Below are 12,914 nucleotides of genomic sequence, written 5' to 3'. Positions count from 1 at the left end.
TCTTCACAACATCTCTGTAATCATGTATTGGGGTTCACAAACATGTAACCATATCCCAAAACATTGAGCTATAACTCACAAACAACCATGGAGCGGTGTAAGCAAGGATTTTGAAGATGTTGTAACCATGCACCTGGGGATTATGAAACATGAAAGTGCTCAAGGGACCCAAGATAGTGAACTGGTGATACACCAAGTTTTGGCTAGGTGGCCCGGCCTTCATCAGTTGGAGAAGGAAGGAGACAGGAACACGAATAATATGGATATAAACACGAGGAGAATAGGATAACTAGCACAGCACCCCCGTCATAACACCCAACCAACAACACACAACTATGCAGGGATCGGAAGGGGATACCCAAGGCAACACACACTCTATGTGTTCATTTCCCTCCACCACATGGAATGATTATGGTTTCTCCTAAACACAAGGGAAAGCAAGAACAAAGGTGGAAGGTTCCTTCCCGGTCCTCGGATACGGAGGTCTTGCACTCCCTGGAGTTTTCACCTCCACTCCAAGGAAAGTGGACTTCTATGACAAATCTCGTTTGTGACAGAAACTCGGGTATTTGTTATAGATGGACATCTACGATAAATTTATAGCAAAACCCGGTCTGTGGTAGTAGGCGTGTCATAGATGTGTACACCCTCTTTTTACCCCCACAACACCCCCTGATCAGGATGAAATGGTGGCGGCATGGTCTCTCTATCTATCCTCAACCTAGCGTTGAGGAGGATGAGGTTGAGGGACATAGTGGTTAGCACTGCAAAAGAGGGAAATCCGTCAAAGCGGGATGTGGGAGGTTGGGCAACAGAGGGGAAGTGGAAGAGCTAGCACTGGAGAGGGAAGGAGCGGTGTCGATGATTAAAGAACCTTCAATCAATGATGTCTTCTCCTGTTCCTTGAGCTAGGGCTCCAGCTTCCTCCTTTATAGGTTGGTATCTATTTTCCAGGTAAACGGTGTGATCAAGCACTTTTGTGGTTTAGGATAATGCATCTCCCATAACCATAACATCCCTAATATAACATCCTTCAACCTTAAACCACCCCACCCCCGAGTGCCCACATTGGTATAACGAGATGCAAGTTCAGGAGGTCTCTGGAGACATGTTTAGAAGAAAGTTTTGAAGGCCCACACAACTCACCCTCATAAGACTAGGCACCCGCACACACCGACAAGCGGTGAGACCGAGTGGAAAGTATGCTTATTTTCCGAAAAACGCAATGTGAATATGAGTTGTCGTTTTATGTAATACACTAGTAGGCAGAGGCCCATGGTGAAGCATGTGTTTGCATTTTTGTTTTTTTTTAATTTAAAATGAGACAAGGGGTGGCAGCAGGTTTGAGGGCGAGCTGGTTGCATAGAAAATCTACTCTCACGATGTAGCTCCGGCAATGTCCAAGGCGGGGCGTGGGTTACGGTTTCGTCTATCAGGGCATCCCTTTGGACCAAAGCCGGTCACTTTGGTTGGTTTTGCGTTTGTCTAAATGTAGGGCGGCGGCCTTGATGGCGGGAGGCGCGACATTCGTGGGCGAAGTGTGTCCCATTTGGAGTTCTGGCTTCGCCGTTGTCCGTCTCACATCTCTGTTGTGGATTCTCATGGTGGAGGTCTACGTCCGCTCCAAGCGGTCTTCTCCGCACATCTGTAATTTGCTTGGTAGTCGGTGGGGTGCTGTGTCAGTGCTCAGCACCTTTGTATCTTGTCTTGGGTGCGTGTTGTGTGCGATGATGACGTGTGTTTGTATCAGTCTCCTCGAATGTAATGCACCTGTGGTTGCTTTATTATAATATAAAGCGGGCAAATCCCTTTTCGACATGTTGCTGAGCTTTGTACGGTAAATCAATAGGAGCAGTAAGAAAAAAACATCCGCTAGACCTTGTACATTAAATCAATAGGAGCGGTAAAAAATACAGAAAAAACGCGTGTGAACACAAGGAGAGCCGTCACCTAGAATGGCAAACGTGCTGAGCCTGTTTAATTATCTTTATTACCTATATATATACTGTCAAAGCTACGCCCTGTGAAGTAGTATTTTCGATCGAGAAATTATATTTCTATCAAAATTATGTGTACTATGGTTGGCATATGCCAGACAATTTATTTTCATCAAGCTATTCTGCGATGCCTCCTGATATATTGTTATGGAAAATGTGAGAGAATGTTGCCAGAAAGTCCTGGACTTGATGGACATGTGTCCAGCAAGTTCTTTGTGCTCTTGAACTACAAAAACATCTTATATTTTGGTAGAGAAGAGGTAGTAAATGACTGACAAAGATTCACATAACAATAGAATCTCTCTTTTTTTTCTGAGGGAAAGCCATCTTTATTGATTCTCAAATACAGTTTCATTACATCATCTACCAGATTACAGAAACAATAAAGTCCGGGTGATCTCCAGTCCAGACACAGCTATCAAGACTACACTCGTCATAGATCGTCGAAGCTTCTGTAGCCGAAAAGCCTCCATCATGCAGATGCAGTCTGAAACTCTGAATTGATGATCAGCTTTGTACTACTCCTAGTTGGCCATCCATCCGGCTCCAACTCTCGCCGACGGCGGGCATGCTCCTGACGTCGTCCATGGCGACGCGCACGGTTCGGGAGGGATCGTCGCGGGGGAAGTTGCCGTTGTAGATCACATCGAGGAAGCCGTCGTCGTCCGCTGCGGCGGAGACGACGCGGGCGGCGAGCCAGAGCACGAGGCAGTGCCCCGTCGGCAGGACCCCGGCGCGCGTGCGCACCTTCACCGTCATGCCCTTCTTCACCCGGATCGACGGAGAGCGCGGCCGGGCCGCTGCGGAGGGCATCTTCGCGGATAGCTCCAAGGATCGGGATGGTGGTGGCGGGGCAGTGGACTTGTTGGGAACTCCGGCGGAAACCTTAACCTTCATCTTGGACGCGGTCGGGATGAGCGCGGATCGGCGCGGCGGGGCGGTGCACCTCTTGGCAACCTGTCCCAGCGGCGCAGAGGCGGCGATCTCCTTGGCCACGGCGCCGTCTCCCATGGCCATGGCGGCAATCTGCTCCTTGGTGGCCACTGCCACTGGCGCGTGCTGCAGGATCGACGCAGGCGACGTCGCGACTCCGGCTTGCGGGCGTGACGTTGGCTTCTTGGTCGCCGGCTCGTCCGCGGACGAGTTGTGGGTCGACGCGGAACTCTGCTTTGCAGGCGACTTCTTGGCGATCCCTCCTTTCGGCGCGGCGGCGAGGTTCCTGCGCCGGTGGAGCTCGCGGCGGATCGCGCAGCGCTCCGAGGAAAGGCGCTTCGCCATGAGAGCCGGCATGGCTTGGTCTTTTCCTCTTTGGTGGTGGGTGGGTGCGGAGGAGGAGTTGATCGGCGACAAGATTATACGGTGAAAAGAGGGGAGGCGCTATGCTATTTATCAAGCTAAGCTAGCACGAGGCGGTGGCGGTGGCGGGTGGGAGAGCTCGCCTCGGCGTCGGAGTGGGAAGGAAGCTTAGGAACTAAGCTGCAGGGTGACAGACAGAGACCGAATTGGCGGGTAAGACTAATTAATTATGAAATTTGGGTCCGACTGTCTGTAGATTTCGCTCATTCGCCGGATTAGCTGTGCTGCATGTAAATCTGGATCCGCCATAGTTACATCAAGTCTGCCATCACAATTCGTTCATCCACATCCACATCACCGAAATGCTTCCCGCAAAAACAAAAAAGTATGCTGCCATGGCCTTTATTTCTTCACTCATCCAAAAAAGTGATTAATACAACGATATTTACACAACATGTGCCATGGAACCTGAGTATATTTTCAGCCTAATTCGTTTCTTCTTTGGTCCTTGGTAAACTTATCTTTCGACGAAGGGTGGATTTTATTGACCCAAAATGAAGCACCGAGAGGATACAAATACAATAAGCACACCCGACCTCTACATAGTTGAAATGCACGCAACCAAGAATAACACACACATACAAAAATACGTCAGGAAATAGCAAGGTTATACAAGATCAAAGCTATGCATAGGCGGAAAAAAATGATCAAACCCATGGTCGAGAAACTACAACAATGACCTTATTTGCACCGACCATGTCATGGCACCACAAGCATGACGATGTTCATCGACATCAACGCCTTCAGAAAGGGAGCGACACTCAAACGTCACCGTCACTCTATCCAACCACCGAAGACCAGATTTTAGGTTTTCACCCAAGAGTCAGTCCGAACATATCCGAGCAATAATTTCAACAAGGTAACACGCAAAAACATCGTCATTGCCAGGTATAACAGGTTGGCGCAAACTTAGGCTTTCACCCTGGAGCTCGAGACGAGGTGCTCGAGCAGCACCACATCAAAGTCATTTAAATGTTGTTGCCGCCGCTTTTCCGCTATCCCAGCAGCTACATGTGATTTGACTACCGCCGCTGCATAACCATACCCTCCGCGTCAGACCGTTGTTCGTAGATTGCGTCTCACCGCTGAAGACAACCACTGAATCTGAAGGGAGGAACCATTATGAAGACCTTTCGGTGGCCACCGCAATCCACGGTAAGGCCGCGGCCACAGGCCAAATGGTTACCACAAGGACCAACACCAACGGCGGAGCACACCAACAGCGTCTACCACCTCGCCGAAAAGAGCTTTGCCCATGCCCGTCAACCGATGGGTTGAAATGGCCGGATCTAGGGCACGAAAGGCAGATCACCATCACCGATGCACGTCCTCTCGAAGCGCGGCCACTGCTAGACAAGGAGCGCACCGGTCGCCAGAATGACGCCACGCCTCCCGACTGGAGAACTATGCCCGTCCCAATACCATGCCTTCACACAGACGCCTCGCAACCACGCCTCCGCCGAAAGCTCATGGTTGCCCCACCGACGTTGTCCTTGGGAGCCTGAGGGCTTGCCCTCTGGCTCTCTCTAGCAGCAGCGAGGAAAGTGGAGGATGGCAAGGCCGACGGCGGCCATTGGCCTGGTCGCCACCCAAGTCACTCGTGAAGAGCGGCGCGGGGCTCCATATTTTTCGGATGGGTCCTTGGTAAACTTATGACATCTTGACCCATGCCGCGTGAGTGTTGCTTCGGGTTTTTTCACGACTATCATCTTCTAAACATTGCCATATTTGTATGTGCACATCTTCAGAGATAAGCTTCGTTTTTTTAAGGGAAAACCTGCTTGGCACTTTATTATGAGTTAATGAAAATTACATCCTTCAAAACATGCGGTAAAAGGAAACTAGGGGGATCATCGTCCCAAGTAAACATCAGGTTTGAATCAAAAGCATGTCTTGCTAAGAAATGTGCCAAACCATTTGCCTCCCTCGGACAATGCTGAAACTGAATTGAAGCAATATCATGGGCATACCGGAAGCAATCTGCTAAGATCGCAGAATATGGTGCCAAAATGTCAGCCTCGCCTCTACATGCCGAAATAATCTCCAAACAATCTGACTCTACCGTCACCCTGGAGCAACCCATTTGATTGACAGGTTGTAGACCTCGGCGAAGAGCCAACGCTTCTGCTGCAGTCGCGCTATCAGCATATGTGAACAGTTCTGCCACTCCCGCCACTGCTTCTCCTCGACAGTTCCTAATGATCGCAGCAATTGCTCCGACGCCGTTTTCAAAGAACGAGGCGTCAGTGTTCAGTTTGTATGATCTTTGGCCTGTTTTTTCCCACGTAAACTTCACAGCAATGTTGTCCCTTGGCTTAGCTGTCGAATTGCCTGTTATTGCATGAAAGGCAAAAGCTGTGCTCCTTGGAGTTTTGACCATTTGCCCCTTGCATGATTCTCTCCTTTCCCACCAGATATACCACGCTGCCACAGCCAGTGTTTCATGTAGTCCCAATTGGCCAAGCACCGGCGAAGAACCACGTGGTCTTCGCAGTAGTTCTTCTAGAATGACATAACCGGAGCGATCCACTGTAAGGGCATGTTTAACAACATCATCCAAGCCAAGTGCATGCCATACTGACATCGCTCTAGGGCAGCTGAAAATCAAGTGCTTAATGTCTTCCAGACCAGACTTGCACACGGGACAAAGGGGTGAAACCTTGATATGTTTGCGAGCTAAGACTACCATACCAAGGATTAAACCATGAAGCGCCCGCCAAATAAATATCTTCACTTTACTCGGTATCTCCAGTTTCCAAACCGTTTCCCAAACCGGATTAATATAGATAAGCTTCGTTTTGTTTACTTCGTATCGATTGTATTTTAAAGATGCCACGAGTACATACCTCAACGCGGGCCATACATTAACTGTACAAGAGCGATGATCGATGAGCCCAAATTTAACAGTTTGGTCAAAATTGCAAGGTAGACAAAAAGAATAGAGCTTATATTTCACGCTCTGATCATCTCAACTCCTCTATACTCGTCCAAAGTAAAAGTAGAGGGCCAAAACTCTGCAGCTCCAGCGATCATATCTATGATCCAAATCGCGACGATAAAAGGAACCACACAACCCACAACGGAGATATGACGATGAGATACGCCTGCAGGTTGATCAAGGACTCTTATGATGGTCCACAATAAAACTGATGACACCAACCAGAGTGGATGCAAAATACTACTACTACTCACCAAGCAGAATGTGACCGGCTCACTTGCTATACCTCTGCTGTATATGTTGGATCTCATTGCATCTTGGAGATACAATTGGACCTGCAAATGTAAATGTAAATATAACGAGTGAATGTTTCCAGATCATACTGTAGCAAGTGCACAACACGAATGTCTAGCTCGTAACCTACATACAGTTCTAGAACTACAACCGATGAACTGGAGACAAAACGTATTCCAGATATATTCCTTTCAACGTCGAGTAGACAAAATTTTATCAACTATAAATTACCACTGTAAGTACAATTTCTACAGAATGAAGAGGCCTCCATTCATAACACTAAAATCATGTTAGTATCTACATTTTCAGGTGGGAATGCTTGATCCTTTCTCAGGTTATCATGTTTTGTCCCTTGTAAGAAAAGGTCATGCCCTATATTATCAAAAGAACAATTACAATCCCCTTTGAGTTGACAAATACATTTCTTTTGGCTGGACATGCCGCTTCTCATTCTCGCTGGAGATGAGATTCAGGCCAGCCTGAACCTTTTGATGGACGAGACAATGCCTTGTCATCCTCCTGAACAGAAGTGATAAAAGCTCACTGATGCCAACATGCAGGAAATCCTCATGTACTGGAAAGAAGAGCCCCTGAAATGGGCAGTGATCGTCCTGTGGCAGCCGATGCATCACCGGAAGACACAACACAGAAAGAAAGGCCAAGCCCAGAGGCTAACAAGTAGGCCTCCAGTGAAGGAGGTTGAGATGGCTGGCGGCGGCCACTGCACACTATGTTTGCCAGCTAAGACCCCCTTCACACCAACGCAGAAGAAGCACAAGGAAAATATCGCCAGTGCAAGAACGGGAAACTGGTGCCATACAGAGGAATCGAAACCATGCAGCAGATCCAAAGAGGCCTGATTCAACACTACAAATCCAGCACCACCCTGGTGCCACTAGGAGAGGACGAAGAGGAGACCGGGGCAAGGGAAAGAAGGTGAGGGAGCAGTATCAGGGGGACACCAGATAAAAGCACCACCCTCAGAGAAGTATGAAGATCTAAAGGGATCTCTTCCTATTCCTCCCTGGAACATGTCTGCTTCAACTCCATCTTCAGAGATCCAGAGGGGAGAGCAGGAAGGAGCCACTCCGGATCTCGGCACCGCTTTATTGGTTGCCTACCATGCCACCACTGGAAATAAGGAGGAGCAAGGCCACAAGCTTTATCTTCAGTCGTTTAAGTCCTTCCACAACTGATAATAAATAACCAGGGCATAATAAAGATCACAAACTATGAAACACGGCTACGATTTATGGTGAAATATCAATGCAGAACCATGCAAAACAGAAAGGATATTGTAGGTGGCTCAAGGTCTATAGAATGTGAACACAGTAGAGTAGCATAAGCTGGGCAGCTGAATGGTTCATTGCTGTTCTTTTATTGGTAGAGCACAGGCAACCAAAAGATGAAACCACTATTCTATTAGCAAAAATATGGTCATCCAAGATTTGAAATAAGAAATATAATTAGAACAGGCCGATAAAAGTTAGCTAAACATATAAAGGCAAATGTATAGAACTCAGGTAAAGAAAAGCACAAACATACAGTGGTTGCTTTTAAAGAGTAAAAAAATGGCACCTTATAGTGAATTTGTTGTGCTGATGAAATGGATATCTTGAATTGCTTATAAGGAAGAGAAATGCACGATCTTGAGATGGATCCACCCAAGAAGAAGGCATTAGGCACATCAACATCAGGAGAGCACTGGTACTGTATCGCTTTGTGGAACTTGGAAGCCTAGAAAAACATAAACATATTTCAAAAGCAATGGCACACAACTATTTTGGAAGAAGAACTAGTTACTGCTAGCCCTGCAGTACTACTAGAGTGGTAACAGTAAGTGTTATGTAACTACGTGAGTTAAAAAAAAACTTTACGAGTGCATACCCTGATGCTCAAGGTTATCCAACAATTTGATATGTTTTATCTTAGAGGTATGTTGTCTATCTTCGATGCACACAGGTGAGCACATGAATTTTGTACGTCATGCTTATTAATATTAACAAAGCACATGGATAAATATTCAGCGAGCACATATATAGTTTCACAAAGATGACAAATTAGTCAACTAGGCACCTTATGGTAGCATCTCTTCATTACTTGTATGAAACTCTTGCAGTGTTTATAAGTATGAGAAATACAGGTCCTTGTGTGCGATACCCCCGCAAGAAACATGCCATGTAGATCAACATTCCTGACATACTGCACAATGAAACATCAAAAAACAGCAGAGAGAAATTAGAATGGAAACGAGGTCTTTTCTATATATCAGTACATATGATACATATTCTCAGTGCATCTTTTCTTCTTTGACCTATTCCATGCTATTTACAGCATATCATGAACTATTGGACGCAATTTGTGGATTTTGGGGCAGCAGCTCCTGAAGGCGGTGTAGGCAGGTCCACTGGAAGCTGGAGCAGCGGTACTGACAATGCGTTGGGGAGTTTTGGACAGCACAATGGAGGTGGGGTGTTGTAGCAGCCGTCTTGGCTAGAATGGATTAGGTCTCCGTCCCTCCCAAGGTGGACCTGACTTCTCCCTGTGGGGTGGCGGTGCTGTTTTGGTTGTGGGGATCATTGGGCATTGTGCTCCTCCTCGAGCCTGTTGAGGCCTCAGTCACCATCGCTGTGTGGGTCATGCTAGATCTGGCCTACTCGGTGAGTGTGTCTAGTCGTGCTGAGCATGTGTAGTCGTCTCAGCTCCGCGAGGGTGTTCTTAATCATGGTGCTTGCCAGTATCCCCGGTCTTCTGTTTGTTTACTCTGGTGGTCGCAAGGCTTGGTGTCCCTTGTGGCCCTGTAGTGTTCTGTTTGGTGGTGAATCCATCGTTTGTGCTCACCGTGTTTTTTGAAACAGTTGACAATGTTCAACAAAATACATGTATTCTTTTCACAATTTACTCTTCAAAGAAATTGGTTCACACTTAAAAGTATCAAAACATTTAACAAGATTCAAGAAAATATTGCAACAAAAGCATGAAATTCAGCAAAGTAAACATAGTATACTACTACAATACATATAGATTGGAGTTGAGTTCAGCAGCTGCTGAGCACAAATGGAGGCAATAGTGTGTGATAATAATACTATTTTATACAAACTGCAGAAGTACCTTCAGAAGTATGTCCTTTCCAGACCACTTGTAGGCACCCTCAGAGAACCTCCTTTTATGAACTTTCGAAGTCATCATCTGCGTTCATTTCACTCAAGAATGAACAGTTTACAAAACATATATGGCAGGAGAAAAAACAAATCATGAATACCTTTGTCACCACAAATGCTTGTTCAAATTGCCGTATCTGGATCCATTGCTCTGTAATTATACTCTCAATCTGATTCAAAACATAACAAAAATAGAACATTGTCAAATTCACTTCCATGATTTAAACAAGTCTAGACTCTAGTACCATACATAAAAAAAGAGGTGATCGATCATGTGGATTAATGTATTTTCCATTACAATGTATATCAGTTCATCAAATAAGTCTGGAACTCATACTGTAGAAGGTAGATCAACCCAACCACACTTGTTTTTGCCCTTCAAGTAATAATCACAATCATCTAACTGACAAAGATCATTTTCACATTCCTCTCACTGCCTCTGAGCATAACTGCTCCAGGAGAATGTGAACTGTGGGAGTGGCGGTCATAGACTGCTGGTAACATTAGAAGGACAAACAGTGCATGCATTTTCCCGAAACAAATACAAAGCGACAGTGCTGATTATTGAAATGGTCAAGGAAAAGGCAACAGATTGTAGCGATGCAGGGTAGGAAGGGGCAATTGTTTGCATGCACATTTTCCGCGTAAATGCCCATTATAGTTTTCAATCTCCTATTTAACAATATGAGAAGGCACACAACATGGTCTTGCAAAAAACAAGTTCTGTAGTTATCCAAGTAGCTCTCTGTTCATTATAGCACATAGCATCTTACAGCTACAAATTAACACTCCAGTTTGCTTAGAAAGCATTGCTCCAGAAAGTGGCAAAATATAAACTAAAAGTGGTCAACAGAAGAACATCAGTCAGGGCATACCTTTTTGACTTCCGAACTCAGGAACTCTACCCTTTTCTCAGCATCAATTGCCAGTGATTCTATGGTGTATGCAATGTTGTTTATCTTTCTGACCTCTTGCTGCAGGATTTGCGCCTGTAGAGCATACAAGCCATGAGCTGAATGAAGAATTTTCCCACATAAGTTCAGTGCAACTGCCTTCTTATATATTTTATTAGTATAAAACATTATGCTGAACATGTGTATATGATGTTGGACAGATTTTTAAAATGGAAGGCAGAACAGATGCACAAAGATTTACTGTAACAACCTTCTCCCTGTGGGAACAGACACCTCTCCTAGTTCCCATCAATTTTTAAACCCGGGCCTTTGTAGAGAGAGCGAGAGAGGTACCTCATCCTCCATTATATATATGTTGCTTTCAGAGTAAGATTCTTCATTCCTTAAAAGCTGGTTGTCAGTTTCCATTGCCTCAGTGGGTTTGTTTCCCTCCTCCAAAGTGTAGGCTTTACTCCTCGAAGTTTTTGTGTTTTCCTCCAAAATAGATTCTGGAGATACAAATATATTTTGTAAAGATTCTGAGTTCTATACTTAATCAGTGAAAATGCACAAAGACTATTGGGTCAATTAGTAGCAAAGAGCTTCAGGTGCAAATACATTATCTTCTTTAGTACAACTTGGAGGCTCTCTCAAATATAATTAGAAAATAAAAAGTCAAAAGATGCATAATTCGTAAACCACAGTAGAGTTTTGATATGATATATCAACCTGCCAGGTTTGACTAAGAGGGTGAATGACTAAAAACTACTCCCTCTGTTCCTAAATATATGACGTTTCATGTATTTAGGAATGGAGGGAGTAGGTTGATTTTTGTTTGCGCACCATAAATCATAATCAATTTAATTGTGAAATATTTAATAATCACCACTATAAGCTGAAAGTAAAAGAAGCATCTCTGCCTCGACCACAGGAATCGTTCAAGGTTCATGACGAAACCTACGCGCCACAAGACTTCCCAGGAACTTGAATCTGAAGCGTAAATATACAGTTTGAATACCAATGGCCAATCTACAACTAATTCAAAAATCCCTCACACACAGAACTCTGACTTCTAAATCAGATGTCAAATTTCCTTTTTCTGAATCTTGAATCCGTATTGCACATATACGACAGCAGTATGGAACAATTCAGAATTTAGGAGCGCATCAGAACTTGCTTCCACATTTGAAATCTATATGAGTTCGAGTCGTGTCTCTCAAAACCGAAACTATATTCTTAAAATGTTTCAGTTGGAAAATCGCAAAACTGAGAAATTCACGAAATTCAGTGGTGCGACCATGCCAATGTCCTCCGTGTCTGTCAGGCGATTTCTTACAAACGTACGAACTACATTTCTCAAATCAGGCTCTCACGCTGGCGTACAGCGACAATGTGTGCAAGGGACAGCGCGATTTAAACTGTCCTGCTACTCTGAAATGGCCCCCAAATTGCATTAGTGACAGGGAGAGAGTGGCTCACCTAGCCGCGCGAGCTTGAGCCTGAGCTCGCTGATCTCCGACCGGAGGGCCTCGGCGTCGGGGGCGGAGCTGGATCCCGCGTCGGGCATGGCGCATGTGACGGTGAGGAGCGCCGCAACGGTCAACAGCGCCGCGGCGGAGCGGCGGGCCGGGGCGACGGGTGGGAAGGTGGGGAGGCGGAGGCCGAAGGAAAGCGAGAGGAGGCGGAGGGGGAGGAGGAGTAACGCCGCCGTGACGAGGGGGCCTGCCCCGGCGGCGGCGGCGGCGGCGGACATAGCTAGGGTTTTACTCCGGCTTTGCGCTGTGCGCTCCGGTGTCCGCGGTGGCGGCTGGTTTGACTTTCTTTAGATTGCGGACATTGACTTGTGTGCTGCTTATATATATCCTAATAAAAGAAAAAGGAAAGGAAATGTGTTTTTTAGGCATGTACATCAGTCTAAACAGGTTCCGTCTGTAGCCCCTGTCCATGTCAGATATAGTCTCTGTAATTAGTTATTGCAGACAGCTTTTACAATGAATCGTCTATTTAGTTGTCTGTATCACTGCTAAAATCATGGAATGGTTGGACAGATTCTGAAAGGAAAAACTGCTCGATGCAGACACCCTTTCGTACAACGGAATGATGCACGTCGCTAGGCAGCAAGTTTTGTGCGATTAGACGATCGGTAATTGTACAGACGGATAATTTCTCTCTCCTCTTTCTTTTTCCACCACGTAATCAAATGTCCTACGTGTACTTGCTTACAGACAGCTGAGTCAACCTAATTGTACATGCCCTTATCAAAATTATGTCGTTT

At 45.8% G+C, this 12,914-nt stretch overlaps 1 protein-coding gene across 2 annotated transcripts; it reads right to left on the bottom strand.

The window, feature by feature from the left end:
* Positions 1–6,116: 6,116 nt before the first annotated feature.
* Positions 6,117–12,460, bottom strand: LOC123105618 (uncharacterized). Of its 2 annotated transcripts, XM_044527712.1 has the most exons (9): positions 12,119–12,460; positions 10,994–11,148; positions 10,622–10,735; positions 9,848–9,916; positions 9,697–9,774; positions 8,662–8,787; positions 8,164–8,322; positions 6,546–6,626; positions 6,117–6,457 (listed from the first exon to the last, which is right to left on the bottom strand). In XM_044527712.1, exons 1-9 carry the CDS (start codon positions 12,390–12,392, stop codon positions 6,389–6,391), a joined length of 1,125 nt encoding a protein of 374 aa, XP_044383647.1. In that variant the 5' UTR covers positions 12,393–12,460; the 3' UTR covers positions 6,117–6,388. The 2 variants fall into 2 exon arrangements, with proteins under 2 accessions (XP_044383647.1, XP_044383648.1); XM_044527713.1 differs by lacking the exons at positions 6,117–6,457; positions 6,546–6,626 and adding an exon at positions 6,642–7,777.
* Positions 12,461–12,914: the final 454 nt, after the last annotated feature.

Source organism: Triticum aestivum, chromosome 5A (assembly GCF_018294505.1).
Source record: "Triticum aestivum cultivar Chinese Spring chromosome 5A, IWGSC CS RefSeq v2.1, whole genome shotgun sequence".
NCBI lineage: Eukaryota > Viridiplantae > Streptophyta > Magnoliopsida > Poales > Poaceae > Triticum > Triticum aestivum.
The sequence above is the reverse complement of the archived record's forward strand: the minus strand, read 5'-3'. Positions and strand labels throughout refer to the sequence as shown.

Bases quoted from the DNA above. Each gene is read 5' to 3' on its own strand.
- LOC123105618 (XM_044527712.1), bottom strand. From the start codon at position 12,392: ATGTCCGCCGCCGCCGCCGCCGCCGGGGCAGGCCCCCTCGTCACGGCG. The intron at 8,788-9,696 runs GTACTTCTGCAG...TTCATTGTGCAG, and splicing joins GAAAGGACATACTTCTGAAG to TATGTCAGGAATGTTGATCT. The intron at 6,458-6,545 runs GTGAGTAGTAGT...ATCAACCTGCAG, and splicing joins AGCCGGTCACATTCTGCTTG to GCGTATCTCATCGTCATATC.